Source organism: Heptranchias perlo, chromosome 26, assembly GCF_035084215.1.
Source record: "Heptranchias perlo isolate sHepPer1 chromosome 26, sHepPer1.hap1, whole genome shotgun sequence".
NCBI lineage: Eukaryota > Metazoa > Chordata > Chondrichthyes > Hexanchiformes > Hexanchidae > Heptranchias > Heptranchias perlo.
The window spans coordinates 35147932-35162970 of NC_090350.1; the positions used below are offsets into that span (position 1 = coordinate 35147932).

A 15039-nucleotide genomic window follows, 5' to 3' on the forward strand; every position below is an offset into this window, starting at 1 on the left:
TGCAAGATGTTGTTGTAAGGTCAGAAAAACCCCAGTATGTACTGGAATATTGCAAGCTGTCATGGTCCACATGGAGTTGGATTAATTTTCTGAGTTCTCAATTTCATTGTACAGGGTGTGAGGGACTGGTATTAAAATGGTGACCCACATGACCTTTTATAATTTGAGTTTTTTTAAGTTCTTTAAACATGGAACACATTTTTCATCAGGTAACATAAACAGCACCGTAAGAAAATGACCCCTGATTTTGATTAATTTTTTTTTCTCTATTCATCTGTGTTGGTTTTAATAAGTCAGATGAAGTCAGCAACTGCAAAAATATTTACTAACTCAACAATATCTACAAGTCATACCCTTTCATTACAAGTGTACAAATTAGTCATCTTGTCACATTGATTTTCTAATGGTTTTGTTTTTTTTGCAAGTAAGTGCACAATATTATTGTTATATTTCCACCCAGAACCAGTATCCACTTGGGTATCAAAAGTGTATTATTTTCTCAGAAACATCTCAAGATGCTTGACTGGATGGTGCAGTGGGCTGGAATACTAACCATTTGCCTCCGGGGCATTAGCCCACACTAATGGGATGATAATCTCGCCTCAGCTAACTGTAAGGCCCCTAAGTGACATAAATCCCAAGTCCTCCGTGGGCACGGGTCGGTTGCAGAAAAAACCCGTAATTGAGCACAACCTGTCACTAAACTGCCCGTCTTACTCAGGCCTACAAGGACGGCTGGTTCAGAAAAAGGAACATAAAAATGCTGCTGATGCAGCAGGGTGCTGTGGTGAAGCTGGGGTTGAGGTAAAATGTTGGAGCAGAGTGAAGGGAACTCTAATGTACATTTGACCGTGCTAAATTGACCCGCGTAAATGAAGTTGAAACATTCCAGGTCGAATAGCGGGACCTGTACAGATGGTGATTCAGCTCTCATACACTATCTGCCTCTATAATTTCTCCAAGTGATAATTAACCAGAAATATATTTTCACAAAAAGACATGAAGGAACAAAATATTAATATTAAAAGGTGTGAAAATTTAAGTTGGCTAATCTCTTCAATTAGCTTCAGTGCCCCTAGGTCAGGAAGAGGAAAAATGTGCAGTTATACTGCTTCTGATTGCTATCCAGTGATCTCTACTGGAAAGTGCATATGTATAGACATTGGGTGAGGATGGGATCAAGCTCAGCTGTGATGTCCTCCATAATTGAATAGCCTGTCAGGCTCACACAGGAATTGGGAACTTAGGTAGTGTACCAGAGGGCTGCCTGCAACAGTATCAGGTGTCAGCCGTGGCTCAGTGGTAGCAGTCTCGCCTTTGAGTCAAGAAGGTTGTAGGTTCAAGTCCCACTCCTGAGACTTGAGCACATAATCTAGGCTGGTATTTCAATGGAGTACTGAGGTTGTGTCATACTGTTGGAGATGCTGTCTTTTGGATGACACGTTAAACTGAGCCCCATCTGCCCTCTCAAGTGGATGTAAAAGAATCCATGGCACTATAGCAGGGGAGCTTCCTGGCCAATATTTATCCCTAAAACAGATGATCTGGTCATTTATTTCATTGCTGTTTGTGGGAGCTTGCTGTGTGCAAATTGGCTGCCACGTTACCCTACATTACAACAGTGACTACACTTCAAAAGTACTTCATTGACTGTAAGTGTTTTGGGATGTCCTCAGGTCGTGAAAGTCGCTACATAAATGGCAAGTCTTTCCTCTTTCTGTATTACTATATCTCGTCAAGAGTCAGCAGCTTCAGGAGGGGAGGGAGGAAAACTGTAGGGAGGGCAATAAAGCTTTGTCATAGTCCAATCTCTTAAAAGGGATACTAAAAGTGACACCCTCACCAGGAATTTCCTCGGGGGTCCTCCCAATCGGCTGTTGTAACTTTGGCAGAAATCCCGTCTACGCCTGTACCCAGGGTTTCCGCCAAAGTTACAGCAACCAGTCGGGAGAATCCCAGAGGAAATTTGCGGTGATTGTCTTTTCTCAAGGGTTATAATCACCGTTCACTGTGTATGCAAAGTTCTTGACTGAGGTAACTACATTGAATACTGTTCATTAAAACTCCTGAAACCACCCTGGCGAGATTTCTCAAGTGTCTTCTTTTTTTCTTTACAGGTTAAAATGCTTTTGGATCCTAAAAGATCATTTCAGGTGCAAAGGAAGAAAAGATTTCCATAGAACCGAAAATAGTGCTTGAGGATAATTTGGGACTGAAGAAAGAAAGTCCAGCCACAAGAAGCGGCAGTGCTTAAATGCCCAAAAGAGGGAGGAAAAAGTGCACAGAAGAAAGATAAATTATTTCCCCCCTTGAACCTGGCCTTCAGCAAGACCTCTGAAGGAAAGGAGATGACTGACACAATGAACCTCAAAGAGACTTCAAACCGGCAACTGCGGCTAAAGCTGACCAGCTTGGGCCGCCGCATTGATGAGCTAGAGGAGGCCACAAAAAATCTGCATCGAACGGAGGATGAGTTAATGGACCTGCAGGATAAAGTCATCCAAGCTGAAGGCAGTAACTCCAGCTTACTGACCGAGGTGGACATCTTACGCAAGAGGGTACTTACCATTGAGGGGAAGGACGAAGAGGTCAGGAAAGCTGAGGATATGTGCAGGAACCTGAAAGAGAAATTGGAGACAGAGGTTAAGCTGAGTATAGACCTAAAAGTGGAGATTGAGAAACTGCAGGACAGGATGGCAGAACTGGAAAAATTGGAAGAAGCATTTAATAAAAGTAAATCAGACTGCACTCAGCTGTGCCTAAGCTTGAATGAAGAGAAGAACCTCACCAGGAAGTTGACTACGGAACTGGAGGTACTTAGATCAAGAGTAAAAGAACTTGAGTCATCGGAAAGTAGACTTGATAAAGCAGAAAAAAACATAATCGAAGAGCTAGAAAAATTAAAATCTCTGACCGTCATTTTAGCAGAGGAAAGAAAGACCATGAATGAAAAACTGAAGCAAAATGAACAAGTTATACAGGACCTCACAAAGAAATTAGAACAAAACAACAAGATAAATGTTTCAGATCAAAGTAGGAACTCCTCGAATTTCAGGACAAATGTCAATGAGAAAACGTATAATTACACAGGGGACAGAGGTGATCTCAGGATTGAGGAAGACATGTCCATTGGCCTGTCTTCTAAAGTTAGCCTGGCGAAGAAGGGTTTAGACTCTCTAAAGATAACACATAATGTTGGGCTCAGAAACAAAGAAGCCCAAGAAGGACAGGAGGACAATAAAATTAAGGATCTCACTCAAGAAATAGAAAGGTTGAAGAAACGTCTGAAACTGCTTGAGAAGGTGGAGGAGGACCTGAAGAAAACAGAAGCAAAACACAACGAGTTACAAGAAAAGTTTCTGAGTGAACAAAACAAGTCCAAACTGCTGGCCGACCAGATAGAGGAAATGAAATTGCAAATGTCAAGGAACAAAGCCTTAGAAAATGGTGAGACTGCACATCAGGAGATTCGCATTAAGTCTCGACATGACAAACCAAAGTACAAAGGCGTTGCAGCTGAACCACAAGTCCTGAAAGAAAAGATTCACGAGGTTTCATCTCAGCCAAGGTCACAGAGGGAAAAAGTGATAAACAGAGACTTGTTGCTAGAGGATGACAATATAGGGAAAAGTTATAGACGCCCTCTCAGTCCCAGTGCGAGTAGAAGATTTCAGAGGACCTCTTCCAACCCAAGAATGACAGCTACCAATGAAAAGAAATCAGAAGATAAGTCTTCTGTACACAGCTATAGCTCTGGACAGAAAGATCAGGATCTGCACCCAGAGAAGCTTAAGAAGCCTAGAGAGCAACCATCAGTGCTCAGTCGCTATCCTCCAGCAGCCAACGAGCCAAATGTAAAGAGACCCTGGACCACTCAGAGTAAACAGAGTGAAAACGGACCAAAGAATAAACCGGAAAAAGCATCCAGAGACTATAGTGACTTGGAGCAATCATCAGCACTTTCTGAAAGACAGAAGAAAACTCTCAGCTATTTACACAATTCTGAAAATGAGAATATTACGGTTCAAGATGAGGTTAATGATTCCGGTGAGGACTCATCATCAACAAGTACTCCTGCTACCCTTTTGAATGGAACAGTACCATCTTATAGGAATCATACATCTTCTCCAACATCCCACGGTGAGCCCAAGAATGCCTTTTTGGTTGAGGTTGAAGTACCCCTCGCTACCGATAATGAATCCCCTATGGTAAAGTCTGCAGAAAAATTGCCATCATTCGATGAACCAGAAACCATCATGGCAGTTACCTCCATGACAAGACCACGCAGGTCAAGATACTTGCATTCAACAAGGTCCCAGGACATCAGTTTGGAGTACACTGCTGTGAAATGTTACACAGACGAAGAACCAATAAAATATAAACACACTGAAGCCATTGCTTCCGAAGATGTAACTGTGAGTCAAAAGCCAGGCCCAGAGTTGAAGAGAGTTTGTAGTCCTAGAGAGGGGCTAAGATCCAAAGCAATTATTAAGCCTGCTATCATCGCCATAGATAAGAAGGAAGTGATGACAGCTGGAACAGAGCCTAGTGCTGGAGAGCAAAGGCTCTCACCAAAAACTGTGCCAAATAAAGTGACAAGTAGCATCACAATACTTCCATCAGATTTGCCTTCTCAAAGAGTCAATAGCTCTGTAATGCCAAAGGAAAAACATACTTCCACAAGCAATATTACTATAGGTTCAAGTGAAACATCTTTACAAAGGAGCAATATTAGTGTACCTTATGAAATATCAATCCGTAGGAGTGATATTACAATGAAGCCATCTGAGTCAGACAGCTGCGATGAGGACGAGACCGAATCAGAGTCTGAGGTGTCAGTTAGCAGCAGTATTACAATAAAGTCTTCCGAGTTTGCTGATGATAACAGCAGTGTAACTTCCTACGAATTGAGGAGGAGGAATCGCACAACTAACCAAGCGGAAACAGAGACAAAAAGTCCTGTGAATGTACTGGAGAGGGCTTCATGGAGAAACAGTCGCACAGTAGCCCAATCAGAGTCTACTAGATATGAAAGCGATGCCGGCACGGATTTTTCTAGAATAACCGTAAGGAGAACAAATCGTACCACTGCCTCAAATGAGGCAGCTGAGCAGAACAGCAGCGCTAAAGGAAACTTATCTGAAGGGTACACAAAGAGGTTGAATAACTTTTCAAATTCTCTGGACACAGTGGAACCTAAAAGTAGCCTAACGTCAGAAACGGCTCCACATCGGAGCTACTTCAGTTCAGCAGAAACAATTATACGAAGGAAGCAGAATGCCACAGTTGCATCCAAAGTGGCAGACTGGAATAACACCTATTCTTTGGTAAGTCCCATTTACAACAGTGGTGGGCCACTGCTTTCAAACTAATGGCGTGATGATTAATTTAGCAATACAAGCGTTTGAAATAGCAAAACATTTTCCTATTAATTTCAGCCTGTTTTATGACACAGTGATGGTCTGCATTTCTTAAGTGCCCTCTGAAGTGGTAGCAAGTTACTCAGTTCAAAAACCACTACTAGTCTCTCAGGGCAACTAGGGATGGACAATAAATGCCCATTTCAGCAACACCCACATCCCAAGAATGATTTTTTTTATTCAAAACCCTCATTTAGCATCCAGAAATCGGGCACAATATGGGCCAACTTCACCCCAAAATCTCAGTGGCAAAATGATTCCTTTCATTGCCAACTTGCATTTAATTATTGGGATCTTTTCTCAACTGTTTCTTAATTCTCTGTTAAATGCATTCTGCGCTCACTTATTTAAACCATTTTTTCTACTAAGACGTATAGGTAACTGAAGTCTCTGCAGACTCACAATTCCCATCTAAAGCATATCCCCAGTCAGATTATCTACAAAGCTATGTATGTACCAATTTAGGTCAGTTAGAAGCACTCATGCCTCTGAGTCAGAAGATTGAGGGTTCAAGCTGCCGCTGTAGGATGCTAAATTCAGAACTTAGGCCGATGCTCCTGAACAGTATTGGTGAGGGGGTGCTGCAGTTTGGATGAGACTTTAAACCAAAGCCCGAACTTCCTTCCCTGATAGGACCTTTTAGCATCCACCTGAACCGTGAGACTAATTGAAGAGGAGGAGGAGAAAGTTAGTTCTCCTGGTGTCTTGGCCAATATTCCTCACTCGGATAACACCCAAAAATATGATAAAGTGGGACCTTGACATGCACAAAACGAGTGCTGTGTTTGCCTAAGCAGTTAGTACAGAATTCACTATAGGCGAGAGATGTCAAAATACAAAAGAATAATTTGATATGTCTGGTTCCTTTTTTCAGGTGTACAACATTTTCATTAAAATATGTTACCATGGTAAAAATATTAATCTTAAAAAACTTTTCCTACAGTACGAATAAAATATGTAGAAAAATTCAGTGGTGACATTGATCGAACTAAAAAGGCCCCCTTTTAGGATAGCCTTGAACCTCATTGTGAACCCCTTGGATGTTTCCCTTCTGTTGCAGTAGTAGGCACAATGTTAAAGCATTGGTTAATTATTCGCCTCCTACCTCAGAATGATACAATCAGTGGGGGTATAAATTTGTCTTGGGGGCAGTAGTGCAAAGCAGGCGAGAGTGAATCGGCCGCTTGTTTTACACTCTGTCCGATTTTTATTTCCATTGACTTCAGTAGACAAGAAGGGGTGTAAAACAGACTGTCGATTTGCTGTCACTTGATCTGAGTCACAGTCCAAAATGGATTTCACCCCTAGTGTATTCTCAACATACATTAATAATGTGACATACACTTAAATAGCGCAAGTATGGCTATTTAAGTGTATGTCACATTATTAGTGTATGTCACATTATTAATGTATTGTCAAGGCAGGAAGACCCATACATTGATTATGAGTACTTTATCATTGATCGAGAATTTGCAATGAACGATGCCAGCGGGCTAAATGAGTGAGTACTGATCATAAGAACAAAGAATGGGTGACATAATTGAGAAACTGGTCATTTCAGTGGGGATGATTGTACCAACTGGATCGCTTGAGGTTTGGCTAGATTCGGGCTGAAACTGACCAAGTCAGCTGGTTTGAGCACTTCAAGATGTTCAAAATGTAAAAAGCATATAGAGGAATTTTTTTTTAAAAAAAACACACCGAGGCCAGAACCACATCAAACACGCTGCACCAGGGTCTGGTAGGAGGCATGCTTGTGGCCTCGGTTTACCCTTATGGCAAATTCCTGATCTCAAGCTGGGCCAAGCCATGAGGGAGCCAAAAAGAGAATGGTGTGCATTTCCTCCACAGGAAAACCAGAACAAAAAATAACTTCAGCAAGTCAGTCACCTTGGGTCTCTCTTGTGCACCTCCTAGTGGCCAGTCCCTGAACATCACTGGCAAAGAATCAACAACAGCTTGTCCGCCCTGCACGCAGGGAATGATGTACAGCACTAAAAGGACCCAAGGGAGCTTGGAAAATTTTTTTTAACAACTCAAAAATATTTTAATTTAAAAAAACAAGTATTCTTGGAACTTTGCAATCCATAATCAGGAATGGGACGAAAAATATCCTGAACGAAGGGGCTGTTTTTAACTGTGAGGCCAGTCATTACTCACAGGCCACACGATGTTCTTTTCGAGAAGTTAAAAAGAGCTGTACTGATTTATGGTTTGTGTATCACGCCATTCATGCATTAGTCACCTTACTTTTAGGAGAGGGGTGGTCTTCCACTGTGAATCTGCCCAAAATTGGGTGAGATCGCAGCAGAAAAAAGGGTGAAATTGGGCACTGAGGACTACCCCAACCTCACCATCCCAGCCAGGATTCTCCTACCTACCCCCCCGCCACTGGGACTGTCCCTTTCCCTATCCACCCCATGCAAATGAAGGGTGGTGGTGCCCGGGTCCCTGGCGGGTTTCCCTTTCATCCATCTATGTTACCTCTGCTTCCCTGGGGGAGGTGGCGATAGACCCTGGGAAGCCACGGTAATGGACTTGTAACGGCTTCCTCTCCCTCTGCCCCACATCCAACACTTACCTGTTGAAAGCCTCGGTCTTGGCCAAGGCCTTCAATGGGACATCACTAATCTCCGGGCCCTTCTGCCCTTTAACGCTGGATCTTGTGGTGCTACAGCACTTCCCTGGCAAAATGGGTTGCCATAAGCAAGCGAGTGAGCCCATCACAAGGAGCATTGCAAAAAACATACAACGGTTGTGTGTAGTTAGTATAAAAGTTTTGTGGATTATTTTTTTTTATTATTCGTTCACGGGATGTGGGCGTCGCTGGCGAGGCTGGCATTTATTGCCCATCCCTAATTGCCCTCGAGAAGGTGGTGGTGAGCCGCCTTCTTGAACCGCTGCAGTCCGTGTGGTGACGGTTCTCCCACAGTGCTGTTAGGAAGGGAGTTCCAGGATTTTGACCCAGCGACAATGAAGGAACAGCGATATATTTCCAAGTCGAGATGGTGTGTGACTTGGAGGGGAACGTGCAGGTGGTGTTGTTCCCATGTGCCTGCTGCTCTTGTCCTTCTAGGTGGTAGAGGTCGCGGGTTTGGGAGGTGCTGTCGAAGAAGCCTTGGCGAGTTGCTGCAGTGCATCCTGTGGATGGTACACACTGCAGCCACAGTGCGCCGGTGGTGAAGGGAGTGAATGTTTAGTGTGGTGGATGGGGTGCCAATCAAGCGGGCTGCTTTATCTTGGATGGTGTCGAGCTTCTTGAGTGTTGGAGCTGCACTCATCCAAGCAAGTGGAGAGTATTCCATCACACTCCTGACTTGTGCCTTGTAGATGGTGGAAAGGCTTTGGGGAGTCAGGAGGTGAGTCACTCGCCGCAGAATACCCAGCCTCTGACCTGCTCTTGTAGCCACAGTATTTATATGGCTGGTCCAGTTAAGTTTCTGGTCAATGGTGACCCCCAGGATGTTGATGGTGGGGGATTCGGTGATGGTAATGCCGTTGAATGTCAGGGGGAGGTGGTTAGACTGTCTCTTGTTGGAGATGGTCATTGCCTGGCACTTATCTGGCGTGAATGTTACTTGCCACTTACGAGCCCAAGCCTGGATGTTGTCCAGGTCTTGCTGCATGCGGGCTCGGACTGCTTCATTATCTGAGGGGTTGCGAATGGAACTGAACACTGTGCAGTCATCAGCGAACATCCCCATTTCTGACCTTATGATGGAGGGAAGGTCATTGATGAAGCAGCTGAAGATGGTTGGGCCTAAATGTGAGGAGAGTAAATGTTCTTTTGTTCAGTTACACTCCACTTCCTCGGAATGCATAATTTTTCAAACTGGGGTCCCCAGACTCTAGGGGATCCACAAAGAGAGGGTTCTTGATGTTATTAGATTTTTGACCATCACCATGACTTAATAGTACATTATTTTCCCTGTACTAATAAGCAACAACTTGCATTTATATGGCGCCTTTAACATAGTGAAATATCCCAAGGCGCTTCACAAGAGCATTATAAAACAAAATTTCACACCAAGCCACATAAGCAGATATTAGGACAGGTGAGATAGATTTTAAGGAGCGTCTTAAAGGAGGAGAGAGAGGCAGAGAGGTTTAGTGAGGCAATTCTAGATCTTAGGGCCTAGGCAGCCAAAGCCACGGTTGTTAATGGTGAAGCGATTAAAATCGGGGATGTGCAAGAGGCCAGAATTGGAGGAGTGCAGAGATCTGGAAGGGATGTAGGAGGAGGTTACAGAGGTGGGGAGGGGAGAGGCCATGGAGGGATTTGAAAACAAGGATGAGAATTTTAAAATCAAAGCGTTGCTGGTCCGGGATTTTGTGCGATACACAATTCACAACCCACTAAGCCATTAAGAGATCTCCAAGACAAAAATCTTTAATGCCCATCAAGAAATATATCAGGACTTGCTGAAGTAAACTCAGAAACACGTTTGCAGGGCATTGGCTATTATCACAAAGGAGTGGTTAGGCACTGTTGAGGCTCTGCAGGAATGGAGACAAGCAAATGTAGTACATTTTATTTGAAAAGGACAATGAATTTTACCTGGACAACTATAGGTCCATTAGCCTAAATTCAGGAATAAAGTAAAATAATGGAAGCTATTCGAAGGGATAAACTAGAGAAATGTTAATATAAATAAGCTCGCCTAATGGCAGATAAAGTCATTATCCAGTGTAATACTAAGCCATGATGATGAGGAGGTTCCAGGTTTAATTCGTAATCTGTGTTGATTAATAATAGAGGCACTACAATTGGCCTCAATGAATCTGAGCTAGGGAGCAGCGGGTTGGGGGAGAATCACCCTGGGTTCCTGCTCTAGATCGCTATCTGGTGACTCCTACATGTGTGGCTATCAGCCAAAATCAGGATTGGGCTCAACCTCTGAAGTGATAACATTGTTTCCTTTGGGCGGCTGTCACCGTCTTTCGGAAATTAGGACAAGGGGTGCCCCAGGAACATGTAAATATTTGCAGGGGGTCACCCACCTCGAAAACTACCAGTGGCATAGAGATGTTGTCAAATACTGATGACACACAATGAGCGACAATGACAGTAAGGGTAAACATCTAAGCTTGCTACTCTCTGGCTTGGTATTCCAGTGGTCCACCAACTAAGCAGCAGGAAGGTTCCTTTAAATAGTTTTTTTTTAAAAAATAGTTACAGTAATAACATCATTTGTCACCGTTGTTCAAAAACTGCTGTAACCTCCCTGGCAAAGTGTCTCAGCGGAAGATGCAGTTTCTCAAGCAATTTGTGGAAATATCTTTATTGGGTGGAAGTAGCCAATTAGTAAAAGAAAAAAAAAAGAGCAAAGCAGGAATTTTTATTATTCTGGCAGTGCCAAAACCAATATTATTCTTAATACTGCCATTTATCATGGTCTAGCTAACTCTGGACAAAAACAAATCCTTCATCAGGGCTTTCATATAGTGTTTACTGTAGCACAACTATTTGCTTCAACACTGAAAATAAACAATCTGCTGTAACTGTTTCCTTAGCTTCATCATATTTATTTATTCTCGGGATATGGGCACCGCTGGCAAGGCCACATTTGTCGTCCATCCCTAGTTGCCCTGACAAGGTGATGGTGGTGGTGGGCCTTCTCCTTGAACCACTGCAATTCCTGGGGTGATGGTGATCCCACAATATGGTTAGATTGGGAATTACAGGATATTGACCCAGCGATGATGAAGGAACAGCCGATATACGTCCAAGGCAGGATGGCGTGTGACTTGGCGGGGAACTTGGATGTGATGGTGTTCCCATGACATTGCTGCTCATCCTTCTCGGTGATATAGGTTGTAATGGAAGGAGGGAGGTGCTTGTCAAAGTAACTTTGCTGAGTTGCTGCAGTGCATTCTGTAGATCGTACATACTGCAGCCACAGTCTGCCGGTGATGGACGGGGTGGAGAATGAGCCTGGCAAGAGGGGCACCAATCAAGGGAACTTCTCTGTCCTGGATGATAAGTTTCTTGAGGTGTACATTTCAGAAATACCCAGAAGAGACACTCTGAGACTATCCTTTATGATGTTATCCAACATAGGATTGATGAGAGAGGTGATTACCTCGCTCTTAGAGAGAGGTTCCGTGAGTCTCTCATCTAACCATACATAAGGTCTGGGACCTACAGTCCATATTGTGGATAAAATCCAAACATTGGCCTTGTACTCTCTTAGCATTCAGCTTCTCGATGAGGGCCAAATGAGGCACCACATCAAAAGCCTTATGAAAATCAGTGAAACCTGTGTGAGCCTTACAAGATTCCATGCTGATTACTTGTGCAGGCCTTAAACGCATGCCATGACAACCCAAAGAACCACCTTAAGAGCCATTAATATCAGTAAAACTCCACACAAACAAATTTTGAGACAGTTTGGGGGCAACTAGCGAGAAGTGCCAGAGGCAGTAAAAGCACTGATTTCCATCAGCAAATGGTAGCCAGGTAGACAGGACTTGGGAAACACTTAATGCCAGCATGAAACACTGATGGTTGGCACGTATGAATAACGGGCCCTAGGGTGAGGTCCTGAAGAATGACCAGCACCTGTAGCACCATAGAGCAGCAAGGAGCCAGCATTTTCAGGAGCAAATTGGCGAGCGATTAAAAAAATATATATTATTCTGCACTTCAAACTACCAGGGACGGTAATGGATTGAAGATGCAAAGGGAAAAATCTGATCGGTTTGCATCACGCAATAGATTAGAAAAGCAGAATTAAGTCACATTCCTGAATTAAATTGAATACTGTTACTTTGGGTGCAGGAAGAGGCGGGACCAACCTGGAAAATGTTCCCAGGGAAGTAATATGCAGAGTAATCCAGGTGAGGAGACAACTGCTCAGAGAGACAAAAATACAAAATACAGATAACATTATTTGCACCAAGAGTGTGGCTGAATCTTTTTGAAAAAGTAAATAAATAAAATGCAGAAACCTGTGTTCTGTTTGAATGCCCTTTGATTTATTTGCTCTACTTTATCCCATGTCCCATGGTCCCTCAAATAGCACCTCCAACACAGAGGCAAAACTCTGACTATTTCCAACCAAATGCAGGACCACAAACAGACTTCATTCCAGTGTGAGTCTTCTCCCGGGGCTCTGGAGGCAACAAAAAGACAGATTTTCATCGAGAAGGGGGCATGGTATTTAACTGGTAAAGGTACTGGACTAGCAAACCACCGTGGCAATTGAATGCAATAAATCTGTGGGCTGGCACTGGAAAGAATTACCATAAAAGATGCCAATGTCCTAAAAACCCAAGTGGTTCACTAATGTCCTTCAGAGAACCAACTACCCCTACCTAGTCTGGCCTACATGGAACTCCATTCACACGCTGCATGATTGATCGACTCTTCGAGGTAGAAATTGGTCCTTGCGCCTGTTGTACAGGGTGCAAAAAGGACCAATTTGGAGGTGGAACATCCTGAAAAGAATTCACAGGCCAGTCTGTCTCGCGGCTCCTTAACATGGGCTTAGACAAAGCGGAGGCATTGCTCTCCGGTCCGTCTAATTCACAGGCACAAATTCCGCCTCCTCCCATGCTGCAGTTGGCTGGAGGACCAGTGCCGATGTGTTCTCCAATCCCTCTTTGTCCTCACTGTTGGTCCTGGGTCAAGTTAATCCTGCAGGTGTCGCACCATCAAGTTAAGTTGATGGACACACAGAAAGAAAACTGAGGCCTGGTAACTTCGTCTCAGAATTAGAGGCCTGAATCCAGTTGGGGAACACATTTGGAAAATAATAATCAACTCAATTTATTAATCAGAAGAACAAATTGAAAACTATTTTGATTTAAAAGTTCATCTTATAAAGCGTTCTTAAGTGCAGGACATGTATTGTGAGCTTGTATAATAGCCTTGGTAATGGTGCTCACCATGCCCTATATGCCCTGCATGGCTGAAACTGCTCTATGTAGTTCCCACCTTCCACCCTCCATAAACTTGAGCTCGTCCAAAACTCTGCTGCCCCTATCCTAACGCGCACCAAGTCCCATCACCCCTGTGCTCGCTGACCTACATTTGGCTCCCGGTTCAGCAAAGCCTTGATTTTAAAATTCTCATCCTTGTGTTCAAATCCCTCCATGGCCTCGCCCAATCTCTGTAACCTCTTCCAGTCCTACAAACCTCCCAGATCTCTATGCTCCTCCCATTCTAGCCTCTTGCGCATCCCCAATTTTCATTGCTCCACCATTGGCGGCTGTGCCTTCTGGAATTCCCTCCCTAAACCTCTCCTCCTCTCTCTCCTCTTTTAAGTCGCTCCATAAAACCTACCTCTTTGACCAAGTTTTTGATCACTTGTCCTAATATCTCTGTATGTGGCTTAGTGTCAAATTTTGTCTGATAACGCTCCTGTAAAGCACCTTGGGACGTTTTTACTACGTTGAAGGCGCTATATAAATGCAAGTTGTTGTTGGGGCCTCAGACTGTTAGGTTATTGGCAAGCTTCTCAGGTACCATACGAGTGCCATGAATTGACATCCAGAATGTCGACTGCTTACTCAAAACACAAGCTGTTGGCAACCCTGCACATCCCATTCCATCGTATTCCTACACATGTATGTACTTTCCAGTAGCGATCACGGGTCCAGTTCAGGAACATGCACCATAGTAATTCACCCCTCCCTAGCCCAAGGCTACTGAAGCCAACTGTATGGTCCTTATTGCTGTTCCAGCTTGAATCAGTTAACTCAAGTGCTCAATTCCTAAGAATTAAATTAAAAACTAGGTTAATTATTGGTGTTACGTTCTGTCTGGTAAAATACACTATAATTTGCAGAATTACAGGATAGTACATCATTCATCATATTATAAGCTAGGTAACACCCTCTCTCCAGTGCTTCACTCCGGTTAAGAGTGTTCAACGTTTGATTTTTTTAAAAATAATTTCCACAATGCTTAATAATCAATTAGTACTAATCTTAGAATCCTAGCGTTGATACAATTCTAAGTCCATCATGAAGGGCTATGCAAGTTTGTTCAGTGAGCAGATGAGCCATGCAAACCAGAAAGGTCTTAAGTTTGATCCTTGGATGGTGCTGACTTAGCTGATCTCAGCCCAGGTTACTGGCAGGGGCACTGCAGTTGGTCGGTCCCAGCGTCTCTGGGTTGGGAGGAGGGGAAATTCACCAGGGTTCCCTCTCCTGATCACTGTCCAGCAACCTCTGCTGGCAAGTGCGCTAGTGTGGACAGGATCTGGCTCAGCGCACTGCTTACAGGCAGCTTGCCGCTTGGGGAGGGCGGGAAATCCGGCAGAGCATGGGCTGCGTGGGCCTGCAGCAGCATCTTAAAGGGGAGGACTGAAAAGATCAGGTGTTCAACAGAGCAGCAGGTTTAAGCAGCAGAGAAATATAAAGAGTACAAGAAACAGCAAGGAGTTAAACTTAAGGAAGCCTTTAAATCCCCAAAACAACGAAAAAAAAGTAATTTCTCCAGCTTTACCTGACTGCACTTTATGATCCCTTTAAGTAGAGCTGCAAATGGCTGCTTCCTAACCTGTACCGCCCACGGTTTGCCAGTGGGTTGAGGAATCACCGGTGGCAGTGCCTATTGACACCAAAATTGCATCAGTTGTCCCTTATTTAAATATATTAATGAGGCCCCTGC

The 15039-nt window shown here is 43.8% G+C and overlaps 1 protein-coding gene across 1 annotated transcript in view; it reads left to right on the plus strand.

The window, feature by feature from the left end:
- The first annotated feature begins 2121 nt into the window (after positions 1-2121).
- Positions 2122-15039, plus strand: part of luzp1 (leucine zipper protein 1) — a 30588-nt gene continuing 17670 nt past the window's right edge. Inside the window, exon 1 of the mRNA XM_068006747.1 lies at positions 2122-5327. Within this exon, the coding sequence (XP_067862848.1) occupies positions 2349-5327 (2979 nt within the window). The 5' untranslated portion in view covers positions 2122-2348. The remainder of the gene's footprint in view (positions 5328-15039) is intronic.